Raw genomic sequence first — 22,471 nt, 5'->3', positions numbered from 1 at the left:
CATCAGGGTTAGTGTAGACAACATGTTGTATCACATATGAATAGTAGGTGCTTCAGGAAGGCAGATGACAGCATAAGCTTCAAAATTGAAAGGGGAACAGAAGTTTAAGGGGTGCATACTTGCAGTACAGTGAGATGCTGTCACTCAGAGGACTAAAAAAGAGAGACTGATGCTAGGATCATTATACAGTGGAGTATCTGCTTTGGCACTGTGTTATCTGACTCTTGTGCATTAGTGAAGGACTGAAATCTGTCAAGAGGACATGATACATCTTTGGTTCTGCTCTCCATTCAACTGATGTACAGCTGTGAGCAAATTGCTTTCCCAGTGTGTGCTTCAGTTTAACTCCGTAACTTTGTGATAGTGACGGAGTTGTCTGACACTTGTTTGCAAAAGTGTTTCATAGAATCATAGAACACCAAGTTGGAAAGGACCTCAAGGGTCATCTGGTCCAACCTTTCTTGGCAAAAGCTCTGTCTAGACAAAAGCACGATCTAGACAAGATGGCTGAGCACCCCATCCAGCCGAATCTTGAAAGTGTCCAATGTTGGGAAATCCACCACTTCCCTGGGGAGATTATTCCAATGGCTGATTGTTCTCATTGTGAAAAAATTTCCTCTAGAGTCCAATCAGAATCTCCTCAGGAGTAGCTTGCACCCGTTTACCCCTTGTCTTCCATGTGACTCCTTGTAAAAAGGGAGTCTCCATCTTCTTTGTAGCCTCCCTTTAAGTACTGGAACATGGTGATGAGGTCACCCCTAAGACTTCTTTTCTTAAGGCTGAACAAACCCAATTCTCTCAGCCTTTCCTCATAACAGCAGGCTTCCCAGTCCTTTGATCATCTTGGTGGCCGTTCTCTGGACCCTCTCCAGCCTGTCCGCATCTTTTTTGTATAGTAGGGACCAAAACTGAACACATTATTCCAGGTGTGGCCTGATAGGTGCTGAGTAGAGTGGGATAATGGCTTCTTTATCGCTGCTGGTGATGCCCTTGTTGATGCAGCCCAGCATCCTGTTGGCTTTCTTTGCCACTGCAGGGCACTGTTCACTCATATTGTTGTTCACCAGGACCCCCGGGTCTCTCTCCACAGAGCTGCTCTCCAACCAGGTGGATCCCAGTCTGTGCTGCACTGGATTATGTTTTCCCAGGTGCAAGATCTTACACTTGTCCTTGTTGAACTATTGAGTGAAAGAAGATGTTAAGGCCAAAGGTTTCGGCTCTGACCCAATTTGGGAAGTTCCAGGAAACTGGAACTGGCATGAAAAGGGATCAGGGGCTGGGATTTGGTAGTTATAGAGAACAGGGCTAGGATGAAGTGGTGAGAGTAGGATAGAGTGACCAGAGGCAAACTGAAAGGACAAGGAAGAGGACTAGGCTTTGGAGTAACATGAAGAAGTCTGTGCTCACTAGAGATCATTTACATATGAAGCTTGGAATAGAACCCAAGTTTCCTGCTTGTCTCCATAAACATAAACAAATATGTTTAAATCCTGTGGAAGAATGTATGCTTCATTTAGATCTTTCACACATATGATGACAAACAGTCACTGTTATTTATTTCATGAATCCTTTCATTAAACTTTTCTCCAGCACCGATTGAAGTGACTTCCTTTCAGTCTAAGAAGAAAAGATTTGACAGAGAATCTGTCTGAAACTTGCGGGGGAATTTCTCTAGTTGCTCCTGAGTAAAGTATTTCTGTCTACTTTTCTCCACTTCTTGTGGAGAAATAGGATCTCCAATGTCTTCCTCCACACAGTGCTTTAATTTTGTATCTTGTGCTCCCCTGTTTCATTCCTGATTGTCTACTTCATATATCTCAACTATGGCAGATGTGTGGCTCAAGAAGAGACAAGAAATTGGCCTTTCAACAGAACACTTCTTAGTCACATTTTATCACCTATCATCTGTTTGGCATACATTTTGGTCAGTGCCTGGAAGAAGTTGATGAGCAAGTGCCAAATTCCAACATACAACTCTGCCTTTAGTTCCCCATATTGTTTCCTGGCCAGCTTGAGATATCAAAGGCACAGGGATCTTCCACATGAGGTCCTGTCTGCTTTCCTGCAATTAAAAAAAATTTTCAATACATACCGCCAGTATTTTTGCAGGAAGTGTTTCTTGACTTGAGGAAAAAAGACACTTAAACGCGTCTGTTTCAGAGGAAGTGAGAAGGTGAATAGTTTGAGAAATTGCCATACCAAAAGGTCCAAATCCTGAAAAGGAATGTAGGGCATATCTTTATAACTCTTGCATTGGAGTTAGTCATCACAGAAGATGTGTTATCCATTAGCCAGGAGTAAGATACGGTTTAGAGTGTTCACTAATATAATATCAGATGTAGTTTTTCTTCCAGCCAAGACTAAGCCAATACACCTGTAATGAAGCCTCTGACATTCATCATTCCTCCATACCTGGAATTTGCACCAGGGTTTTTGATAGGAATTGTTTCTGTATTGCTACCGAAGTGGAACGCATCTGTGCAGTTCACTGTCACTGACATGATGAACATCTCAACAGAAGTAGTCAAAGCAGAATCAAGCTAAATTATCTTAATTTACAATAGCATTACTGTTTGTCTTATGGAAGGGAATGTAATTACTTCATTTGTCTGTTGCCATCTATTTTTAACTGCTGCCAAATCAATCAGCTTTTACGTGATACAACTTGCTTTCTCTGTTGGATTAACAAAAGGTGATAGATATATCTGTACAAACTTGGAAGCAGAATATTATGTTCTGTTCTTTGCTTTTCTTTCACATGTTACATGCTTTTGGGAAAATGGTGTCACCTACATGCTTAGTTGCTTCATCTATTAGATCAATATGAAGCCCTTTTTCATGATGCTGTGAGGTTTCTATGAGACTCAGTAACAGAATACAGTCAGTATCATCCTTGGCTAAAAATGTTCCCCTTTACTATTCCTTATTATTACTATAGTTCCTCCATCAGTAAAAAAACATTCTTGTAATTTTTAACCTCCCTAAAAATATTCATGTTTTGAACTTTATCACATTCAGTATGGAATAAATTTAGAATAAGGCACATACCATTTCTCAAAAAACCAGTGTTCTAAACTTCAAAAAAAGGACAACTTTGAGTTGGGGATTTTTGGTTTTGTTTGCTGTAACTAGGAATGGATTTGAAGGTTAACAAAAAGATCTGCTGAGAAATTGCTTTTCTATTGGCATAAGTAAGAATCCATCCTACTGGACCAAGAGTCAAGTCTTAGTTGTTCACAGAATAACTGTCCAAATAGTGTAAATCTAGGCAAGGCAGCCAAGGCCTGGTTGGTGTTAAACAATAATTACATAATCTGAATTGTAAAGAACAAGGGATCCTCAGATAAGGACAGGACTGCAAGACTTGTCTTGAGCTGTGAATTCTGGATTGATTCATAAAAGCTAGAGCCTGTGTAGAGAGTTGTGTATAGCTAATTAAGTCATATTGTCAGTGGGAAAAAGCTACAAAAAAGACTGATGTCACCATATCACTTTTGATCAGGGTTGTTTGCTAGCAGTCCATGTTGATTCACTTCATATTAGCAAGTTCTCTAAAGCAGCACACAGGTGTTTTTCCAAATCAGCTGGTTTAGTTATTGGGGAATGCTTCCATTTTGCATATATACAGCTTTGTAAACATATATACGACACAAAGCCCCTTTGCTTCAGAGCAATGCAATAACTCTCTTAGCTGTGAGTGCACCTATATGAACGTGATGAAATCATGCAGTTTGAGTGATTCTGAATGCTTCTTTTTATTCTTGACTTTAAATCAGCATTTGTACCAAAGTAAAGAAAGATAAGAATAATAGAGGATGGAATTTAAATTTTATTTTTATTTGCTTCACTGGCTGCTATTTTATAATTTCACATTCAAAATGTTCAGACTGAGACACAAGCTCTGATGTGCCTATTCCAAAGGAAATTTGAATTTTTATCTCATTATAGGTCTAAAATTCAGAATTGTTATCACACTAGACATTTTTACATCAGACGCTCCCACTCTAAATTCTAATCTCTTTTCTGCTTCAGAATAATGCCCATAAGAAATCTGTAATGTTTTTACATTATTGCAATTTGTTCTCAGAAGGTCTCATCTATTTAAAAAAATTTTAAATAAAGAGACATGCAAGAATTGTGGTTGTATAAACAATTAAAGCCAGGATCCTATATAAGGCCAAACATAAATGGTAATCCTCCGAACCTTTAAAACTTTCCACATTATCTCTCGGGTGCAGTAATTTTGAAAGCCTAACTATACTACAAAAGTAGCCCTTATCTCTGGAAATTCTTCAGGTTTTGGGGCAGAATACAAACAAGATGATATCAGCAGTATGGAAATATATGCCCTTAAGTGTTAAAGAACTTTGGGGGCTTTCTTTCAAAATAATGCATTGTCATTTCATTGCTTGTATTTAAGTCTGGGACCAATTATTATAGTAACTTTAAAAGTAGTCATCTTCCACATGAGAATGTAAAAGGAAGAGAAATATCGAGTGTACTGGTTCACTGCTGCAAGCCTATGCCAAAAGCAAAACTGGCCTGACAGGAGAGTGCTGAGCATTCTTACCTTTCTGGAAATAATGGATGTTTTACTGCTGCCAGTCTGTTCCTTTTAGAAATTAAACCACTCAGGTCATAAATCAAGAGCTGAAATTTATTTAGAATAATGGTAACAAAGTCAGTCCCCCACCATGAAGTCACTTTTTGATGAGTCACCACCTAATCCCAGAGATGTCATCCTGCTATTCACAATGGGTAATTAATGCAAACAGGAAAGGGGACCAGTAAGTGTATATAAGTGTAAGAGTTTGTGTATATATTGAGGGGTTTTTAACTTATTTTGGAAGCTACTAAAGTATACAAACTAAGATTGCTAACCAAACTATATTGGTAGTGAGGTGCTAGAAGCACAACTGACTGTTTTTTCAAACATATTTTACTCCATTATTCCCCAGTTGCTGTGGCTCAAGATGATTTTGGTTCCTGAGAACAGCTGATTTCCTGCATTGCTGCCATTCAAGCTGATAGAGATCTGCACAAAAGTGAGTTTATAACTTGCTGTTAGTGATGTAATACACAAAAAAGACCAAATCTTTATAGATGCTAGGCACTTGGCCCTTCCAACGCATCTATGTAGCTATTGCTAGTATACAGCTCTGTTTGTTTCTTGGTTTATGACTTCTGTTCATATTATATTGTATTTTTTGAGCACCAGCCTCCATGTAGGATGTTATTTCATGCACTCATTAATTGATCTCTGAAATATTTTGTGTAGTATTATCAACTCTATTAAATAAGAGGAAAGTGAGATTATAGACTGATTAATTCACATCCTTAGTATCAGAAAAGAGACATTTGCAATGCAAGAAGCAAAGTTGTCCAACACTGATAGTACCCGGTTTGGATATCACATAATGCAGAAATCTGCAGCAGCTTTTTCACATGCAGTGCTTTAGTGTGTACGTAGCGCTTTCAGAAGGAAGAAGAAAATTATGTGTGTCTTTGACAAAGCATCAAGTCTTCAACAAGGAGTTCAGAGTATAGCTTATTTGGAAGGACCAGGTGCATTTCAGCCTAGTAGATATTATTTTAAACAAGGATTCTTCAGGGGGATTTTCAAAAAAATAGTAAAGAGCTTAGAAGTGATATTTTGAAGGATATAAAATTAACAGACAAGTATTCACTGTAAGATTGGAATGCACAGTAAACTCAGGTAATTTTTGTTCATTGATACTGTCATCAGTAGCAGCTACGGAGCTTGCGTGTCTGTTAGAGAATTTAAGGAGGAGAGTATCTTAGGACAGACTCATGAGAAATCTTTCTACCTTGATCCTGGCCAACTGAATTTCAGCTACATCAGTGGAATGTTTCTTCTAGCAGAAGCAGAGGCAGAGAGTGAGGCTTATCTCCTGAGTTTTATGGCACAAAAACATGGCCAGAGCATTCTTTGAGAGCCAAGTCAGAATGATTCCACCAAGTAAGAGTACCCCATTGTGCTAAAATCTAATTACAACTACCCCTGGAACCAAACTAGAATGATCCTCTTCCATGTGAAGACAGGATTCCTCCTTCAAAACGTTGCCAACAGAAGCATCTTAAACATCTCTTTTATCCTCTGTTGTCCTACTATTAATAGAGAAAAGGAGGAAATCAACACTGATTATGAACTAAATCAGAAGAAAGAGAAAATAGGAATGGCTTCAAATAATGACACCTTCCTTTGGACCCCTTTTCCTCCTTTCATCTATTGCGTTTTGACATACTGAAGAATACATTTTAATAGGCATGGTCATACTTTGTAGAGTAAGGCTTTCAAGTTGAGTTATATCAGACAGAGACATCAGGAAAAGAATCAAAAGAAATGGTCAGAGGCGAAAGGCTAGAAAAGCAATGAACTTTTAAAATTGACAGGTAGAATTGACTGAGAACTAAATCAGACCAGATTATGTAGTTACGGGGCAGAGAAGTTTCCTGATAGATGACAAATGATTATACATCCACTTGACATACTTGCAGTAATACAGCTTTTTGTTGGTAATTGATTACAAAAGAATGCCTCTGCTTTGTAATCTTCCTCTGGCATTGAAATCATTTACCCTGAACTTACCATCTGCACATGCAATGATACCTCTTCATTGCATACAACTTCAACACCTGAAACTTGGGAAAGGTTTATTCCTAATCAATTGGCTGTCTATTACTGTTCTCTTAACTTCTTAAATCTTAAAAAACTATCTGTATTACATTATTTTTCTATTTAAGTTATTAAAATTGTATTGATTACATGTTTATTGTATGGATTATTCACATTACGTTAATTTTTAAGTCAGTTCTTTGAAATATTTTGGTTTTCTGAAACTGTTTCAATGAACTCTTGGTTACCAGTTTTTTAATCTTGGGCTTGACAAACACATTTACTGTGCATACAGTTAACAACTAGAAGTGGTGTCTGCAATTCCTGCTATTCAATAAGACTAAATGATTCATATAATTCAGAGACTCAATCTTGCAATTTTACTCAATGATTTATTGCTGTTGACTTCAGTATAGCTATGTGCAGAATAGATTGGCAGCCTCTGAAGCTAGCAAGGATTTTATGAAAGAACATTTTGTTATTAGCAATTTTCAAATTTTTTAATCAAACTGTTCTGTAAGCTGAAACTTGTGGAAAAATATCTGTTTTGACAAAATTAACATTATCAATTTCTAAGTTTTAAAATCATCAAAGCTTCTATATTGGCATTTAGAGTCTATTTCTTGGTTTGGAATTATTTTCACTTTTAATATTTTATTTATCTTTTTAAAGTTTGAAAATTTGAATATCAACTTTGAAACATTTCTCATCAATTGTATCCAAACAAAATGTTTCAGCCTAACCAAACTGATGCCTTGTGGGTTACTTTTGCTTGAAAACTTAAAATATTTATACTCTGTCCAGATTTGGAACAGGAGATTTCAAATGTAAAATGCTTATATGACAGGAAAACATTTCCCTACATATGTCTAGTGGTTAGTGGTCTCTCCAGAGGACAGTAAAGTACCAGTAATAAAATAACTAGTATTTTGAATATAGAAGTAGTGACAAATCAGAATGAGTGGTGTTACTCTAATTAACGGTTAGAGAAGCTGATTTGTAATTTAAACTGGGAATTCAGCAAGCTCTTTAATTACAAGAACAGTTTGACTATTGTGCCCTTTTTTTTAAAGGATGGATGAACAATCTCTGGGTTATGGACATTTGCCTCTGCAGCTGTTCTTTATTTATCATTGTCAGATTTACTTGCTTGCTAAATAAAAATATAATGGTTTATCATATAATTCAGATGAAAGCACTTAATTATGATGAAACAGCAATGCCTTTAGGGAAAGGGGGACAAAAAGACAGAGAACTATTTTATATAATACAATAATAGCTTTCTCTCTGCATCTTTCACTTAAGGAAATCCTGAAGCTAGGATTTCTGTAATTTCTGTCTGATGGGGAAGTGTTCCACGGAACTGCAGTTATAGATCAGGTCTTACAGAATTTTGTTCTTCAAGAAGTTGTACTTCAGTCTTTTCTATTGTTCTAGAATACTATTATTTCCTTTTACTATTGTTGTTCTATCAGTCAGTGCTTAGGAAAGCATCTGTCCCTGACTCTGTGGATGCTGTTATTTCTGTTTAAGTGGGGGAAAAGAATATGTAAGCAGAATTGCCTCAAAAACTTTCATGTCTGTGCTTACCTTCCAGAATACAAGTCTGCTTACTTAAAATGCAATGATCCTTCAACTGTTCTCATTTTCTGGAATTAGTTTAGAAGATCTTCTTGTTGAGCAGGTATCATGCAATGCTTTGAGATAAAACAGCATGCCTTATCTCTTAGGCTTGTAGATTGACAGCTTGGATCAGGTTTTCTAGGCTAAGAATGGGAAGTTACTTGGGGCTGACTTCAGCTCCTGTGTATAGACAGCTGGAATAGGTCAGCCATTATCACTAGACAGGCCCCCACTGTTGCCTGTGCCTAGCTGCTGCAGAGTTGGAATAAAAGATGTAGCTGAGTTTTGTTGTTTCTCATCCTATATTATGGGCATTACTATGTTTGGGAGCTGGCTAGGTAGATGAGTTAGCTGTCTAGCATTAGATCACAGAGTCACCTCTGTGATGATGTTCAGGTACAGCTCAGTTATTTCCTTCTGCTCTGTGTATGTCTCTGCTGTGGAACTAGTTCTCAAATCTCTTGGTGCTCTCAGTATCTCATCCAGCAAAGGGTTTGTAAACTCCTTTGTGTTTTGTCAGTGGTGTTTTTACTCCAGGATCTGTTAATCATGTCACAGAGAATACCTTTTTTCTCTGCTTATTTGACCCTTTCTGTGAATGTATCAGAGGTAAGCTTGTTAAATTTCATTTGGCTCTCCGAGTAGGTGCAGTATAAATTTACATGTGTATAGGTTGATCCAATAATTGAAGGTAGCACAAAATTTGTTTTGCTTAATCAAAGGGATGTCCGGTCTTCTGAAAGTACTGACTATAGTCAGCTATTTATTGAGCCAGATGCTGATGTGTTTGAAATGATAAACAGGGTACCATCCAGTAGAAAGAAATTGTGTCTGGTTTACTACTGAAGTTTCAGACTAGAATCCCAATAGAAACTTGAGTGAAATGTCCCCAGCATATAACTAGAATACCAGAGGTGGCTGTAAGGATAACTAGGCTATTTGGTTTTGTTCTCCTTACAATGCCCAAAAAAGAGGGGTTAAACTCCTGTCTATTGCTCTATTTTGATGTAGCATATTCCATTTCAAAACAGAGCTTTGTATATATGTAGGCCTGATTTTACATTTTTTATGAGACAAAATTTTGAAATATTAAAAGTGTGCTGTGTAATTTTAAACTTATAGTTAGGCTTTAAAAGTATTTTTTTTTCCCTCTGGCATGCTGCATGGGCCACATGACTCCATACAATCATGCGTCTAGGTGCTTAGTTTAGCGTTTAAATCAACATGCCAAGAGTTTACACCTTGTAAGAGATCAAGTCTTAGATGATCCAGATAATCACTCTCCATGCATAAAGGTACTCATCTGTTAATGCACACTAATATTTTCTCTGCAAAGTAGACAAGCTGCAAAGAAAATAGTCTCATGCTATATATTCAGAGCTGTTTTACAGTTTTCGGGACTTGCTGCAGGGAAGATCTCTGTCAGATTAAAACAGTCTTGGAACTCATGAGCCAAAAAAATAATTTCTGATCTCTGCATGCCATCTATATAGTCTCAACAGACAAATTAAACCCAGTACAATTTGCTTTGCAATTTTTCTGAGCAGGAAGTCATGAAGTACTTATAGCATGACTAGATATGAATTAATTTACAGCCAAGGATATTTACTTTTACTCTGTGACTTTGATTAAAAGGCCAAAGCATTTGTTCTACAAATTGATTCCAGTGCAACAAAGGATGGAATATATGCCACATGCTTAATTTAATCAAGAAAATTGTTCTGTTAACTTCAGAGAGAGTACTTATGTGCTCAAAATCATGTGCCTGTTCAAATTTGTTGTTTCAAAGCTTTGATGTGTAATACTTACCTTAGTTCTCTTTAAATTGCCAAACTGGTAAGAACACCAACTCTAACAGTCATCAGTATTAAGTTATTCATAGCACTCAGGCATCTGCTTAGACTTCAGACTGCAGAACTTCTTAGCTCATACTAAAATAATAACACTAATAATTACAGCCTTATTGTTCTTTGACAGAAACCCTTTGAAAATCTTGTCAGCATGAACTCTTTTTATCTCAACAAAAACACAATGTACAGGTCCCCTGCTCTTAACCCCAGGATGCTTTAAGAAGAATCTAGTCTTGTCCAATTGCAGTATTATTGACGAGTGAAAGCTTTTTTGTGCTTTGTAATGCCTTTAAAAGCAGCACAAACAATATTTGTCTGTATAGTATAACCCTTTCCAACTGATCATTGCCATTATATCTCTTTAGCCTTCTAGAATTTGTCTAATAGAGAATGCAAGATCATATCTATGTAAATCCAGAGATCTATTTGAAGTTGGACACCCAAAATTGAAATAGAGAGGGCTTAAAATGTCTTTCCAAGCATGGTCTGGGCTCAGCCAGGCTTCAGTTATAAAATAAAAACATACTTTCTAAGGAGAAAATTTTAAGCCCTTCAGCACTTGCTGACAGCATGCTGGGGCATTGCATTAGAATCAACAGACAGAGAAAAGAGAAACAATCTATAGAGTAATAAAAGACCTCCTTTTCTAGTAGTTGGATTCTCTGTCTCAGCACACTCTCGGTTGGGCCTGATTTTCCTTTCTTTGTGATATCCTTAGTAACCATTGTCTTAGAGTGATTCATATAAGAATAGACTGACTGAATGGACTGTACAGAGTTCACTTTTCTCACCATCAGAGGTGAGAATGAGCATCAATTGCCATGAGCATCAATTTCCTGCACTCTTAAGTTACTCTGCAAGTGAGGAGTAGCTGATATAGCTTGGAACATACTCATTAGTATCAATATGATCTGAACATTTCCATGCCCTGTTTGTCCCAAAGATTCTCTGGCTGCAAACTGTCTTTTCATTTCTTCTCATTTCTGCCTTCATACTTGAGCTCTCTTTTTGCTCTTGTACTTCTGTTACTTCTTCCTTTTATTCTCTCTTTCCCTCCCCCTTCTTTTTTTAACTAAAAACTAAAAAACCTCTTATTTACTTAGACCACTCCATAGAATGAGTTCGAGACCTCAGGAGACAGCAGCTGTTACAGCATGGGAACTATAATGTACTCTAGGATCAATCCTTCTATTTCTGATAGTTTTTCAGTACTCTTCTTTCCCCTCTTATTCTGCAAGCCAGTACATGCCATTATAATTGCCTTTGATTTCAACTAGACCCTGTTTGGATACTGAAGAGCTATAATGGCAGTGCTGAGTTGGAAAAAATTCTTACCGTGGTCAGGTCAATTAAGGCTTATTTGTACACTTGGGTACTGACAACTATATGGACAAATACTGTTTGTTCTACTTAAAAAGCATTACAAAGCAAAAAAACCAGCTTTCACTCATCAATAATACTGCAATTGCACAAGACTTGATTCTTCTTGAAGCATTCCAGGGTTAAGAGCAGGGGACCTGTACATTGTGGTTTTGTTGAGATAAAGAGTGCTTGCTGACAAGATTTTCAAAGGGTTTCTGTCAAAGAACAATAAGGCTGTAATTGTTAGTGCTACTATTTTAGTATGAGCTAAGAAGTTCTGCAGTCTGAAGTCTGAGCAGATGCCCGAGTGCTACATTTGAAAAAGGTGCCATTAAACATTTGTAACATTAATGTGGTATTAAACAATGTAACATTATGCAACAATTAAACATTTGAAAAATTATTTTCATGGAAAAATGTTGATTCTCTAATGTTTGTCTGTACATGCAGCAAAATCGGATGGTGTTATAAATTGAGAAATGAATTTAACGTGAACTATATGAGGCGAGAGTAATTCTTCTAAGGGAAAATGCTAATAGAGAAAGAAATAGCCATTTTGTATAGACTCTGGTTCTACAGATGTTTAAATGGCTATTTAAATATCATCTGATAATTTTGATGGGTGAAAAAATGCAGAAAATCTTCTCATAGCTTTTGGAGAATTTTTACAGAGACTTTGTCTTCCCATTTCTTTCATTTAAGTTTTATAGATGTCTTTTCCCCATGCCCTTCTTAGCTGACTTTCTAGGCAGATGAAATTAAATATATTTAGCCTTGGTAACTAGAAAGACATATCTCTATGTAAGTCTGCCTGATTTGAAGGTATCTGTTTTGGCCCTCTTCCTAGCACATGCCTTAATTCAGTCATGCTCTTTTTATTTGTTCATTCAGTTCACAATCAAAATATGCCAACAGAATTGCAGATGTCAGTGAGATCTCAATCAGGAAATTCTTGTTATTCTGAGCCTTCTTCCTACAGATACATGACCTGACTTCCTATAGTGTCACCAACAACTAGTAACTTGAATTGGGAAAGAAAAAATTGCTGATGAGTTCTTTCCCAGAAAGGTCAAATTGAATTCAGTTGGAGAAAAAAATTAAATTATTTTGACCATGATAACTTGCTGTTTTCTACATTCTTAGGATGATGAATATAAATTCCACTGGTCATGATTTCTCTTTACCCATATACTCTCTCTTGGAATGTGTAAAGACAAACTCCAGCTCTAATTCTCAACAAAGATGTAAGTGGCTTGTTGGGATTTTTGAAAGTCATAATTCATCTTTCTTCTTCAGGATGATTTTCCTTACAAGTTCTGTAACATAAGGTCTTATTTCTTCAACAGAGACAGTAGAGTCCCAGGCCTTTACTACTTTCCCATTGGGATCCACCAGGTATTTCCAGAAGTTCCAGGTTGGTTCTTCTCCTGTAGAATCTACAGGGGGAAAAAAAAAAGAAAAAAAAAAAAAGAGGAAACTTAGAAAAGAAAACCACGTTAGCCAATTCCTGACATTTGTTCATGTCAATTTGATCATTACCCTCAGAAGAAGGAATGTAAAATTAAAAGGGAGTTCAGACTGATTAATTTCCTGACAAGGAGCTTAAACTAGACAGTAGACCCCTGGAGACTAATGGAAACAGCCAAGCTTGAGACAGACAGACAGGAGAAAACACTATAACCGGTGTTAAAGTGTGTGCATGCATGTGTGTGTGTCTGTGCTATATAGATAAATCTGAAACAGTTGAGCATTGATAGAAAAATGGAATTCGGCATAACAATATAGCTGTACCAGGACTGATTATTTGCTTGCTTATCCAGAATTTTTCCTCCAAAAGCAGCCAGTATCATATGCTTCAGAAGAATGTTTCAAGAAGTGGTACCTGAAGAAATAACAAAGTAAATTGTTCCAGGAGTTTCCTCCTAATCCTCATCTACTACAGTTTTTCCTTCCATGACCACATACTCATTTTACATGAGTCCCATTCTCATCCTTTACTATTCAGCTACATGACTAACAAAATATTCAGGATTTTTCAATCAGACCAGGATCCTCATCCCATTAACAGCACAAGTACAGATGCTACAGACAAATTAGCATCTTTTTCCATTGATTATACATTGGGCAAAATCTCAGAAGGAATCCAAAGATATTTCGAAGTATCATGAAGACACAGCCAGACCTACACTGTTGACTATCTTGTCATCATGCTGCATAAATATACTGCCTCCAGCAGCCTCCCTTTGCCTGTGGACCAACAGGGAAACAGAAGTTTTGAAAGTTTCATGTGACATGTCTGCAGTAACAACCCCGCTGGGCAAAACAGAAATGGAAGGATGTGAAGAAGATTAAAGGGAAGTTTGGCATTACAGACGCCTGGAAGGAGGTGTGCTCGGGGTAGCCAAAAATAATACTACCAACGCTCTTTTAAATTCAGTGCTATGTGGGAGAACATTGGTGCTGGAGAGAAGCAGCGATATGGTCCTTGCAGAATGCAGCTCAGGTGATAACCATGTCATATTGGGCTTTATTATATGTCATTGCTGGAAGACATTTCTTTCACATTGGATAAAGACCAACATTTTAGTTTGGCATTTAAATGGTAATTAGAGATTTTGTTCAGTGCAAGAAAAGTAGTGCCTTGATAGAGAAAGTAGTGCCTTGATAGAGAATATCCTGCTTTGCAGTGTATTTTGTTAGCTGTGTGCTAAGAACCAGCAAAACCTCTTCAGGTCTCAGTGCTAGCTATAATGGAGGCTGAATCTTAAAAATCCAACCTGCAGCAGTCGTGTCACAGGAGAAGCACTTACGACACTGCAAAGTGGAAAAAGGAAGATCAGGTGTTGTATGCATACAGGAGAATCTTTCAAGACCTGTATTCCATGTAGAGGTTTATTAGTCTAGCTTTTACAGGGCATTTGTTATCATAGTGTCTTCATCCCTGGAGATCTTTATAGAGGGTTAGACAAAGGTATCATGGGTGACAGAGAGAGAAATCCTGCCTTGTGCAGGAGGATGGACTACATGACTTCTGACTTCTTTGAGCCTGACAATTCTGCTCTTCGATTCTGTGAACACAGTCATAGATATAATTTTTTCTGTCGGATGGTATTTTATGTCAGAGGAATTCTACACTGGGGAAACAACCCTCCAATGTTCCAGATTACTTACCAATTAAGTACTTGAAGGCGGGAATTGCACCGGCTCCGCTGACTGCAATTTTGCTGAACATAGGAAAGGAGGCACCATAAGTCTTTCGCGCAAAACTCTCAATTTCTTTGTTAGTGTCTGGTTCTTGCTGCCCAAACTGATTGCATGGGAATGCCAGCACATTGAAATGGTATGGGCCGAGGTCTCTCTGTAACTGTTGTAAGGCCTTGTAGTGGCTATCTGTATATCCACACTCACTTGCAACGTTGACAACTAGCGACACCTGAAGAACAAGAGAGATTAAAAAATGTGGTGCACGTCAGTTTTCCAACAGGTAGGCTGGGATGCAGATTATTTTAAAAAAATGAGTATGTCTAGAGAACTGTGACTGCACACTTATGTTTGAAACTACATCAAGTCCTGCTCACAATAGGAAGATTTAATATTTCCTTTATGTATTCCCATTTGGCAACCATGAAGATAATCAATAAACTGCTAAGCAATCTTAATTCAAACTTTACAGAGAATCTATGTTTCTCCGTTCTGCCTTTTGGATAGTTTCTAAGCATATTTAAGAAATGACCATCCAGTTAAGGTATACCAAGTTCCTTGAAAGAAGATTGCAAATGAATGTATATTTGGTAGTTCATTTATCTGTAGTGAAGCATCTGTACTGCAGCATCTTTCCTGGTACAGAATTTAGTACTCATACAGAACTGGCTGATCCATTTATCATTGCTAGTGTAGATGTCTTGATCTGGAAGTTGACAGAAGCAATTACAAGATTTTGGGTTGGTCTATGCAGTATGGACTGTAAAATTTCCCACCATGTCTAGAGTAAGTCTATTTAGTTGTGACAAAATGACAATAGATTTTGCAGAAAGGTTTACTGCATCAATTAGAGATTCCTAGAAGTGAAGACTGTGCCCACTGTCCTTTAAAGAGTTATTCCTGTAGCTGATCATCTTTGACCTTGTGTGCATTGTGTCATTTGGACATTGCCACCAGGTGTTTATCTGCCTGTGCCGATCCAGCAGAGAGGAAGATGCCAAACACAGATGAACGCTACGGGAAAATAAAGGCATGTGTAAGGAGAATACATGGTGGAACAGATTCTACCAAGAATTTGTTGGGAAAATTAAGTGACCTAACCCTGAGCTGACACATATTACACAGTTTCTGAAGGCCACAAAGAGCTTTCAATTGGTTTTGGAGATATTTTATCCTTAAATAACTTATAGAATTTATTTTAGACTTACAATTTTTATTATTCTTATGAATTTTATAAGCATGAGTTGCCACTTGTTCTACATAAATTGAGCCCATTCTAATGTTTTCTTAAGAATGGATTAAAGCTGAATGTCATAGATCCTTTAGATAAATATAATTTTTTTATTAATAAAAATAGCATTGTGCACTTTATAGTAATGTTTCTTTTACATGTAACTACATTCTATTCCTTTTTGCAGATCAATTTGTAGGAGTCATAAGACAATACAAATATTATAAAACTAAAAATGTTCCTACCAACCTAGATTAAAATCAGACATAGTGCAGAAAAAGCATTATGATTTGGGAACCGAAATTCTGCGTGGTTTACACTGAATCCAGTGGATTTCTACAGATTATACATCATCCCAGAAGTCGGTCCTTCATTCTCAAATTGCAAAAAAGTTTTAATTCAAAGTAGCCAACACATTCCCCAGTGCTAGTACCACAGCAGTAGCTATTCACATGGGATCTTTCTACAAGGGTTTGGAAGGTTCATAGAACCTGGCATGTTGCTCTCATTATTGTCAGTGTGAGACAGCAGTGCTGAAGGGCCCAGTGCCACAAGAGGAAAGCCTGAATCTTGGACACATTAACTGACCTGATCAAATTATACAGCAAGTAGCTGCAGGGCAAGAAAAGGAAGTAACAAATCCTGACTCCAGGTCTCATACTTTTGTGTCTGTGACCACCAGCTTTGCTTAATTTAAACTTTGGATTCTAATGTTACTATTGTTCCATACTACTATGTGTATGTTTTTATACAAAATATAAAAGTATATAGGAAATATGAATTGAGTGCAGCAAGTACATTATAATATATGAAAAATAAATGACTACATGTGTATAATGTTTCTAAGGCCAGAAAACAAACTGGCATATAAAAGCCCACAGTCTGGGTAAGGTATGGGATACTAAGATAAAATCCCTAGAAGGGGTAGGAACGAGTAAAGAAAAAGCTAATGGGATGTTGGTGATCATCATTTTGTCCATTAAACATTAACACTTGCTTTGTGTATTTTGTACCTTGTATAGGTATATCACTATATTTAAGGTGCTTTCGGAGCGGCACTGTTCTCCCTGGAAGACAGATCATCTTATAAGGGAGAAGTTGATATAATCTTTGTGGTTTAGTGTGTCAACAGAATACAATCTAAGCAATCCCTGTACACTTGCATATGAAGTATGATCTGGAGCCATCTAGCTAACTCCCAATGCATCACATTCATTCAGACTACATTTACAAGCTCTACCTGAAATTTTAAATTAAGTCTCAAATACAATGGTAATGTAAGAATTTATTGTTGGAGGTTTGGGGGAAATAAGGTTGTGTAGGTATTATGTTCATATTATAACAGATATGAGAGATGACTTGCCAATGAAAACAATGAAAATAAGCTTTTATAATTTTTACTTGATTTTGAAGTTAGGGCTTGAAAGAATTCACTCAAAAAGAAACAAAAATTTTAATTCACAGCTGTTTAAAAACAGTGATTACTCAGCATGGTGGTGGAAAGGCACAAGAGCTCACACTGCAAATGGTGCAAACTTCCAAACATTCTCCCACAAAATAGGAGGAAACTACACGCAGCATTTCTTAGAATAGCAGACACATCATGCTTCTCTTTTTTCCTCAGGAAGATGCAGTCTACTACTGAACTGCTTAATTTAATATTGCAAATGTCCTAAAAGTATAACTAACAGATATAATAAAAAAAATTCAGGATTTATTAATATTTCATAAGGGATGTTTAAAATGTCTTTTTAAAAATCTTTACCAAGTTATCACTAAAGTGTCTGGTACCACAAGTGATTAAATGTGGTGATTTTTTGGGGCTCTGTATTTTTTTAATAATAAATAACGATCACTCTTTTTGTTCTCATGAAGAGGCTGTACTTTGACTTCTTACAACTATTAATGACTTAAATTAAGTTCAGTATGCCTCTTGACTGACTTTAAGCTCTGAGAGTGCAAGTCAAGTACACCACCTAGTGTGCAGTGTAAACAATTCATCCTGGACCTTACAAGAAGTACTTAATTTAAGCTGAATTCTGTATTACCCATTGTCTGATCTCTTAATACTGTCCTTTCCTTCCCTTTGCTTAGAAAATCCACGCATTCTAGTAATGAACTCATTTATTTAACATTGCAGAAATAGTTTTTGGTTTATTTAATGTTTACACCAGTGTACCTCCTTGAGGAAAACATCCCTGGAGAGATTTATGAATCTACTATCAGCTTCAAGTAACCCTTTGTGGATCTTTTAGCAGAGACAGTAGATACTTAGGTTTTCAGACCTGGAGTTTATTAACTGGCTCCATCTGACTGATGGAAGAACCAGCCAGAAGTGTCAGATTAACCAACTCAGAGAGTTGTTACCTTCATGGAAAAAATAGCAATACTTTCTACAGTAGTTAAGTAGCTATACTCTGTATTTATACACATTCAGTAATGCTACATTCTCAGGTTGCTGAGTGCAGCGATGCAAAGTGCCTAGCATTACTTCCAGTAGTAAAATAATACTTTACATTGTTATAGTGCGTAATGCTCTCATATTATTATAGTACCTTTGGTTCAAGATTTCTAAAGCACTGCACTAACACTGCTTAATTACACCTCAGCACACTGTACTTAGCTGTGTGGTAAGTAGGTAGGCAGGCAGGTAGGTAGGTACTATTATATCTAGATAGGTATAAACACAGCAGGGAACAGCTGATGCTTGGGAGTTCTGACTCCCAAATAGATACTATTTTGGGGAAGAATACTGCCTCTTACAGCATATCTGACAGAGATCATAAAATATAACCTTTATCGAATTAGGTAGAGAGATTAGATGGAAAACTAATCTTATTTGGGTCCTGTTGATTTTTTTTTTCCCAACCACACATCACTGCCCTTAATTTTTAATGTAGATGGGTCAACATCAGTATGGTAGCCTGGAAAAAGCACAGGAGGATGGCATTCTTGCACAACACAGTAAAACAGGCAGCTTTTTGATCTATTTCACTTCTGCTACTCTTTTTTTCAGTCGTAATAGTCCTCCCTTTATCTGCTTTCAGGTCGATGTAATGTCATACTTGATTTTATAGCATGTATGCCAAAGTTTTAGCATTCTGGCAATATAATTTCTTATGCCACCATAAAAAGGGAGTACTCCCTCATATATTTTTGATATTTTTATTGGAGGTTAGGTTGTGTCTGTGTACATTTATTTCAGAAAAAAAAAATCTATTTCTTAATATCTTTCATTTTTGTTATTTCAGAATTGTTAGTACATTTCTTACTTACTATATAATGGAGGGTACTTGTGTTTTGTATCAAGATGCACTTGAATGGAAAATGAAATAATATCAATCAGTCTTTTTTACTAAGAAAAATGATCTCAATGATCTGAATACACAAAAATTTATATTAATAATGGGTTATTGAAGAAAGATTCTGCAAGTCATTAATTGCACTGATTGTTTCTACTTAGTGTGACTCTTGTGTTTTTAGAATTAGCAGACTTCTTTTTATATATATATTTTGGAAGCTTTTGGATCTTTTCAATTCCCAGTTAGTTTCTTAACTACAAATTAAGTAGTTATTTAACTAAAATAGTTGAGTAACTGGAGAAAATGTTTTCTCTACATCTGCCAGAAAGCTTAAGGCTGTGAAAAGCTGGTTTAGCAATTAGCAGACTATTGTTCCAGGGGCTAAGTAGTGACTCACTTTCTTTAAAACACCAGCAGCACATACGTAGTACTTATATATTATTTGCTTTCTTTTAATAGCTTTAAAATATTATGATAAGCCTGCATCTTAACATTACTTATCTAACTGCAGATTTAAGCAGGTTTATTTTAAGAAATAAATGGGAGTTTTAATTAACCTTTGTCTACCTTGATACTGAGTTCTGACAACATAATAACAGAAAGGGATGTGTTTTATTGCTATGATTTTATTTAAAATTGTGAACATGTGTTATCAAACAGCAGCTAGCCTGAACATTAATAGGCTCTCTGAATGCAAATCTTTTTGTTCCATACAGAAGCTGTTTTTTTGGAATCAGCTATTCCATATGGCCCAGCAGAGATCAAGGAGCACCATTCACCGATGGCATTACCTATTCCAAGGTATGGCTCTAAAGCTCTCCCTTATGAAACCAGTCATGCCTCAAGGACAGCCTGGTATTAGAGCACCACTGGAGATACAGACACACACCCCTAACCTGGAGTGTTCATGAGATACAAGGGCAGGCTCTGCAGCTTGTGCCAGAGGGGATGAACAGCTCTTTGCAGGGTGGCTGTAAGGAATTCCTCCCGGTTCCCCCTTTACTCCTATCCATGTGGATTCTGGCCCTGACATAGAGAAGCTACAGGTGGTATTTGCTTATTCAGACAGATTTGCAGATGACCTGCAGACAAAACATGCCCCAATAACAGGATTTATTGACAGAGCCTTTGGAAAGAACTCCTAGAAAAAAGCAAATATTGCTTAATATTACATAGGTTCCATGTTTTTTTCCAATATAGATACTTGAGTGTGTACTGGACCAGTTCTGCTCTACCTGAATTATGAATGGGGGGAGGACTTTGACCAGGTAAGAATCAGACCTCTCATTTGGTCCAAATCTACCAGTATCCCTTTCTACTGAGCTCAGGAAACTCTATATCTCCTCCCGTGGGCCTTCTCTGCCTTCCTGCCAATGTTCTAGTGACCTGCTGCTGTGTTCTAGTGAGCTCAGACACCTCAGTGAAGTGCCTGAGGAGGGGGAAACACACACCTGGAGAATAAGCGTGAAAGTGAGAAGCGATGCCTGCCTTTTTGGGCAGCAGTGAAGCTGTTGGACTACCTGGCTGTACGACATAAGATGTGTCACTTGAGTGCGAGGGGTAGCAGTTGTGGGCTTTATGCTGATTTTAGCTTCTGTAATTTGTGAATGTGGCTATAAGAGTTTATAGTATTATGCACCCCGTGTGCTAACTCCCCTTTTCACTCTTCTACAGGTATTGACCAGCTTTCCTAGATGGTCAAACCACTAAAAAAAATTAAAAATCAGGTTACATTCAAGGAAATTGTTCTTAAAATGGGAAGGAAAACTCTGCCTAGAACTCCTTAATATAATATGTAAATTAAATTTTTAAAAAAATCATAAAAGTGTATGTGTGTCTACATGCCCTTCTTCATATTGCTCTGTCACATTAAAAAGTGACAAGGGGAGTAGCGTGATGTTGCTACAGTTTCACTATACACTGATATTAAAATAATTAATCATGTCTCTCGCTTTTCTACTAATTATGGTGAAATCTGTTAACTCCATTAGCCATTGATTAAATCTTTTTGGGTTCTTTTAATGCAGAACATTAAAATGGAATGAGATTTAGGCAAAAATAATTTAGTAAAAGTCATGCAGTTAAAAGGCAGAAATAAGCTCCAAAAGTTAAGTTACACAAAGGTAGAAACTTCCTGAGCTTTAAATTTAATAGCCACAACCCAGTGCAATTCATCCTGATGAATGAAAGGCAGGGAATGTGCCTGCCACGTCTACAGGCAGCAGCCCGCACAGGGAAAAGACGCGGACAACACGCACAGAGATTAGACTACAAACGTTTTATTTAAAGAGTTGCAAAGAACCTACAGAGCGGTATCAAAGGGAGCATGCAGGGAACGCTCCAGACCAGTTAAAGAAGACTCATAAACCCAAATCTAGCTGCATCCGTGCACCAAGTTAATGTACAATCTCTCCACCCCCACTTGGGTTTTGCAGACATGCAAGGACCGGCTGGTTAGTGAGTCAGGGTGAGAGCTGCCCGTCTCCGTGCAGACTTACCGAGCCCCTGTATTTCTCCAGAGAGACTAGTTTGCCTCTGATGTTTACAACTTTGAAAGTGTAAAAATCAGGCTCTTTCTGCTGCGTAGCGGAAAATGCTAAGAGCAGGAGTGCTGCAATTGTAAGGAGCATGGCTAGAGGGATGAGGAAAACTTTAGGGACAGAAGAGGAAGGCTTGTGCTCCACAGTGCCCTCAGGATCTAGCATGCTGCGCGGCTGTGCTGCACAAACACTTGCCACGATGGGAAAGCGCTGCCGCAAAGAAAGGACTGCTGCAAACGGAGCTTTTGCAACAGTCTGGCTTTTGCACAGGGTTAGAAGCTGTGTCCATCCCAGACTTCAGGAGGATGTATTTATGAAGGATTCAGATACTCTAAAATTGAGTATTTCGTGGTGGTAGTGGTGTATGAAGTAAGGCCATTTATGGGTGCATGAAGAATGAAAGTGCTGGTTGGTTCAAGAACAGTAATAACGCAAGTGTCAGATTTAGAGATCTGCTTTAACTATGTCCTAGGAAAATAAGGGATAGAGTTATTGTGATCTTTGATGGATTCACAAGTACCTTTTTTTAGTATACTAACTATAGCATCTCGTAACTACGGTTTAATGTCAAAGGATACCAGTGGCTTGGTTGCTAGTGGTTACTGATGCAAGTGCTCTGAACAAGAGTCACAGCGTACAGTCAGCTAAAACAGAATTACGAACCTGCCGTGCACAGTATCGTGTGAAACGGAGCACCATTAGCCTTCAGGAAATTCGCCTCTGCA

At 37.4% G+C, this 22,471-nt stretch overlaps 1 protein-coding gene across 1 annotated transcript; it reads right to left on the bottom strand.

Annotated features, from left to right (window-relative positions):
* Positions 1-10,305: 10,305 nt before the first annotated feature.
* GPX7 (glutathione peroxidase 7) lies at positions 10,306-22,178 on the bottom strand. Its single transcript, XM_054833985.1, has 3 exons — positions 21,705-22,178; positions 14,644-14,905; positions 10,306-12,908 (listed from the first exon to the last, which is right to left on the bottom strand). The coding sequence occupies exons 1-3, from the start codon at positions 21,909-21,911 to the stop codon at positions 12,745-12,747; spliced, it is 633 nt and encodes a 210-aa protein (XP_054689960.1). The 5' UTR covers positions 21,912-22,178; the 3' UTR covers positions 10,306-12,744.
* Positions 22,179-22,471: the final 293 nt, after the last annotated feature.

The sequence above is a fragment of the Grus americana genome, chromosome 8 (genome assembly GCF_028858705.1).
Source record: "Grus americana isolate bGruAme1 chromosome 8, bGruAme1.mat, whole genome shotgun sequence".
Lineage (NCBI taxonomy): Eukaryota > Metazoa > Chordata > Aves > Gruiformes > Gruidae > Grus > Grus americana.
The sequence above is the reverse complement of the archived record's forward strand: the minus strand, read 5'-3'. Positions and strand labels throughout refer to the sequence as shown.

Excerpts from the sequence above, each read along its gene's own strand:
- GPX7 (XM_054833985.1), bottom strand. The coding sequence starts at position 21,911 with ATGCTAGATCCTGAGGGCACTGTGGAGCACAAGCCTTCCTCTTCTGTC. Across the intron at positions 14,906-21,704 it reads TGGAGAAATACAGGGGCTCG|GTGTCGCTAGTTGTCAACGT; the intron begins GTAAGTCTGCAC and ends CTTGTTCTTCAG. Across the intron at positions 12,909-14,643 it reads CGCCTTCAAGTACTTAATTG|ATTCTACAGGAGAAGAACCA; the intron begins GTAAGTAATCTG and ends TTCCCCCTGTAG.